General features: G+C 53.0%; 1 protein-coding gene across 1 annotated transcript in view; it reads right to left on the bottom strand.

Moving 5' to 3' along the window:
- LOC103743450 (cytochrome P450 2D20-like) overlaps nucleotides 1-4,536 on the bottom strand; it is an 18,309-nt gene that overhangs the window by 12,867 nt on the left and 906 nt on the right. The window contains exons 2-9 of the mRNA XM_008844765.2: nucleotides 4,295-4,466; nucleotides 3,869-4,021; nucleotides 3,632-3,792; nucleotides 3,087-3,263; nucleotides 2,765-2,906; nucleotides 2,391-2,578; nucleotides 1,888-2,029; nucleotides 1,460-1,787 (exon numbers count right to left, since the gene is read on the bottom strand). Of these exons, the coding sequence (XP_008842987.2) occupies nucleotides 1,609-1,787; nucleotides 1,888-2,029; nucleotides 2,391-2,578; nucleotides 2,765-2,906; nucleotides 3,087-3,263; nucleotides 3,632-3,792; nucleotides 3,869-4,021; nucleotides 4,295-4,466 (1,314 nt within the window). The 3' untranslated portion in view covers nucleotides 1,460-1,608. The remainder of the gene's footprint in view (nucleotides 1-1,459; nucleotides 1,788-1,887; nucleotides 2,030-2,390; nucleotides 2,579-2,764; nucleotides 2,907-3,086; nucleotides 3,264-3,631; nucleotides 3,793-3,868; nucleotides 4,022-4,294; nucleotides 4,467-4,536) is intronic.

Raw genomic sequence — 4,536 nt, 5'->3', positions numbered from 1 at the left:
GTACAGGGTGAAAGATAGGGGTTTAGTTTCATTCTTCTACAGGTGGAGATCCAGTTTTGCCAGCACCATTTGCTGCCCTTTGAACTCTACTCTGATCCTAACTCTTGTGTGTACTGGTGAGTTAGACTGTAAAGCCTGGGCCCAGAGGAGTACAGGTACATCAACCTCAGAGGACTAGATCTCTGCCCCTTCATCCCTCCCCGGGTGCTTACCCAGAGAAGCGGCATCAAGATTGGCAGCTGAGCGCCACAGGAGTTGTGCATAGTGGTTATGCTGTGCTAGACACTGTAAGCATGGTGGGCAGCTGTCCAGGGACCCTGGTCCAAGGTGTATTGTCACGAGGCATAGACTATTCGCCTGACGTACTACACAGGCAGAGATTGAAGGGGCTTGACGACATTTCCTAAGGCTGGAATAAGCCCTTCCCGGAGGCCATGGTCGGCAGAACATGAGGGGCTGACTGGCACTGCAGGCCTTGCTCCCAGTTGTGGCGGCAAGTGCCACTGAAATGGCTTGTGTGGGTGAGGAAGGGAGCTGGAGCCTGTGAAACTCAAGTGCAGGTTTGAGGTCACGGACTAGTCAGCGAGGTAACACCTATGACCTGTTCGTCTCGTAGGTCCAGCATGAGAAGTTGAGAAATCTTTGGAGGTAGAGGATGGTCCACGTCCTTGTCACATGGAGACCACTGTCCTTTGTTCACTTTCTCCCTATTACTGGGTCAAGTCTTCTGACCACAGTCATCTTACTAGGGATATAAAGAGCACAGTCCTTCTCATGCCAGAGGCCTGTAGTTAGGATGTTCTAGTCATGAGGAAAACTGAAAGATGAGCACTGTAAGCATGGTGGGCAGCTGTCCAGGGACCCTGGTCCAAGGTGTATTGTCACGAGGCATAGACTATTCGCCTGACGTACTACACAGGCAGAGATTGAAGGGGCTTGACGACATTTCCTAAGGCTGGAATAAGCCCTTCCCGGAGGCCATGGTTGGCAGAACATGAGGGGCTGACTGGCACTGCAGGCCTTGCTCCCGGTTGTGGCGGCAAGTGCCACTGAAATGGCTTGTGTGGGTGAGGAAGGGAGCTGGAGCCTGTGAAACTCAAGTGCAGGTTTGAGGTCACGGAATCGTCAGCGAGGTAACACCTATGACCTATTCGTCTCATAGGTCCATCATGAGAAGTTGAGAAATCTTCGGAGGTAGAGGATTGCTCCACCTCCTTCTTTCATTCCTCCCTGACTCTCTTAACAGCTGGTTTCTTTTTCTCCCTTTTTTTTTTATGCAGAACCTAACCAAGTAGTCCAGGTTGCCCTCGCACTCTCTCTATATAACTCATGGTAAACTCAAACTTACATTCTTTCCACCTCAGTCATTCAAGTGTTGAAACTGCAGGCCTGGTACATTGTCTTGGCCGACTACACACTTTTGAAATAATGATCAAGTTGTCCACTGGAAGAGCAAAACCTGGTGGGTAAAGGATGATTTCAGAATGCTCTCTGAAGATCCAGTCCAGGCAGGATGAGGGGGGAGCAGGCAACTAAGTAGCAGCTAAAAACTGGTTTATTTCACCTCTCAGCTGATACTGGAGAGCCAGACTGGAATTGGTGTTCCTACTAGCGTGGAACTGCACAGAGTTCGTAAGGCTTTGGGACAACTGGTAATGCAAAGTTGCCTAGGGCACTGGGCGGGGGCTGTCCAGGGGGCACCGAGAAGGTAAAGCGTTGTAGGAGGCAGGTGAAGAAGAGGAAGAGCTCCATGCGGGCCAGCGGCTCCCCGAGGCATGCGCGGCGGCCTGTTGGGGGGAGCAGAGGTCAGTCAGTCTGGGCCTGATCAAAGCTTCAACATCCAAGGCACAATGGGATAGGCACAGGGAGCTGGGCCCCCCTAATCACCTGCGCCAAATGGAATGAAGGCCTCAGGCTTTAGGAAGCGGCCCTGGGCATCCAGGAAATGTTCGGGATGGAACTGGAGGGGCTTCTCCCAGGCGCTCTCATCCTTCAGCACCGAGGACAGGTTGGTGATGAGTGTCGTGCCCTGGCAGGAGACACATGGTGTGAACATGGACTGGGATGGGGACACCAGGACCCCGACCACTAAGTTTACATGCACAGACTCTACCTTCACACACCTGGATTCTTTCATCTAACTTTCAGCGCTTTCACGAATGTGAGGAAAAGGTCCTGTGATAAGGCTTCCATGGCTGCCCAAATGGCCTCTCTCTGTGTATACTGATTCCTCAATCCCCTGGACTCACTTTGGTCACCCCACTTACCGAGGGACTGTGCGGTCAATGGCTGCATTGTACATGCACCACATTGGTAGTGTCAGTGTGTTGGAAATCTAGGATGTAGAACTTCTGGGTGAGGCCAAGCAGGGGAGGAGGACCCATGCCTACCTTGGGGATGACGAAGCCCTGTACTTCAATGTCACGAGATGTCATGTGTGGTAAATTCAATGGCGCGATGTCCCCAAATCGCTGCACCTCGTGAATCACAGCAGTTGTAAAGGGCATGCGGGCCTGGTCCTCCATCACTGGAGTCCGTGCCTGCCCTAAGACTTCATCGATCTCTTCTTGGACACGGCCTGAAGGGATATCATCTCCTCAGCAGAGAAGTCCCAGAGGACTGCCCCATGACCCTCAAAAAGGCTCATCGTACCAGTGGGAGTGTGTGTAAAGCTAGTACTGGGAGTCCCAGTGTCCCAAGGAAATGAGGGGAGTTTGCTTAACCTTTCTTCCCATAACCTCCCCCCAGACCCAGCCAGGCTCACACTGCACATCCGGGTGCAGGATCATGAGCAGCAGAGCCCAGGTCAGTGTGGTGGAGGTGGTCACCATCCCAGCAGAGAACAGATCAAGCACCACCATGTGCAGGTTTTCATCATTGAAGCTGCTCTCAGGATTTCCCTTAGCCTGGGCCAGAGAAGGTGAGCTCGGAGAGAGAAGGAGAAAGCCCCACATGATCCCCACTATCTCCAGGCAGCCCAGGGTCTCAGACCCTGAGTGATTCCCAGCTCCCACCCTGCCTGGCCTCCGAAGTCTTGGACATTTCAGCAGACAGCTCGGGCACCTTCCCTGGCAGTTTCCCCTAACCTTCTTCACTTCCGCTACAAAGGCATCAGTCAGATGTCTGGGTGGCTGGGCAGGATCCCAGGTCAGCTTGTGCTCAGTCAACAGCTTATCCACCATGTCCACAAATGCCTTCTGCTTAGGGAAGGCCTTGCCAGGCACCCCTGGGATGCGAAGGAGCATTGGGACTGCGTTCAGCACCTACAGCAGCCGCAGAAAAGATTCGGTTGCTTTTATCAATTGTGTGATTCAATCTCATGAGCTGCTTCCTGCTCAGTCCCAGCGCTTAGGGCTCATGTCGACCTGGGCTAAGAGAGAGAATCCTGGACTCTGTAGTCTCGTAGGCTTCTGGAGCTTCTGTGTTGACACAGGGCACAGGCTCCACCCTTTCTGCAGCCCTTGAGCTTGGTTCCCTTCTCTCCTATACTGTGAGGTGTGTCAACTTCCAGGCCTTTCTTCCTACTGTTGACTCTCCACACTGCCCTCAACCAATCTCCAGTGCACGCAGAAACTTTCTGGGAGGATCAGTGGCACAGAAATGACCTTGCAGACTCCCATGAACCTCATACCTCAGCAATGAGGCTAGTGTCCTCTCCTATGCTTTCTGACATCATTTTCAGTAACTGAATGAAGTAAGAGTCTTCGTACTCGAAGCGACGGGCAAAAATCAGGGATGAAATCACGTTGCACACGGCTTTGTTCAGGGGGCGGTAGGGATTGAAGGGCCCTCCTGGGACCAGAAATCTATGTGAGGACATTGATCCCATCTCCCCTGTCCATACATGAACACCTCACCCATCACCCACCGGCCTGGTCAGTGAAGGCAGCACAGAGGTGGCCAGCCTCCTCGATGATCCACTGTTCCAGAGATTTCTTGCCCAGGCCAAAGTTGCGCATGGTGGACACAGAGAATCGCCGCTGCTCTCGCCAGGCAGGCCCATAAGTTGCAAGGACTACCCCTGCAAAAAAATATTCTGTGTGACCAAGAACACCTGGCCGGTTGTCCTCTACCCCCAACATTCAGTTTTACATCTGGCATCACTGTCACCCATGAGCTCCCCCAGATGTTGATACCGCACCCCAGCACATGTCCTTTGTGTGGAGTCTTTCCGGATTTCAATGACCTTATGCTGCTTTCCCACATCACCACCCCATGAGGTTCTGTCTTTTTGCTCACTGTTTCCCCAGCCCATCTATGATACCGTCCCTGTCACCCCACTACAGCACTTTGCCTTGGGATCTGGGCCCTAAGCCGAGGTGTTCATAGATGGGAAATAGTGGACGGTCTGAGGTGTCCTCTCCACAGTTCACCAGCACTTCCCGCACGGCCTTCGGTCCGTTGATCACCACCACTGGCTTCCAGGCCATCTGCAGGCTGAACACGTCACCAAAGCGGTGCCGCAGCTGAAGTGGAGGGTCAGAGCACATGTGACATACAGGTCAGCAGCACACTATAAGAACCAGGCTCACTATA

This window comes from Nannospalax galili, unplaced genomic scaffold, assembly GCF_000622305.1.
Source record: "Nannospalax galili isolate Female #2095 unplaced genomic scaffold, S.galili_v1.0 scaffold180, whole genome shotgun sequence".
Lineage (NCBI taxonomy): Eukaryota > Metazoa > Chordata > Mammalia > Rodentia > Spalacidae > Nannospalax > Nannospalax galili.
This window is presented reverse-complemented; position numbering and strand designations above follow the sequence as displayed.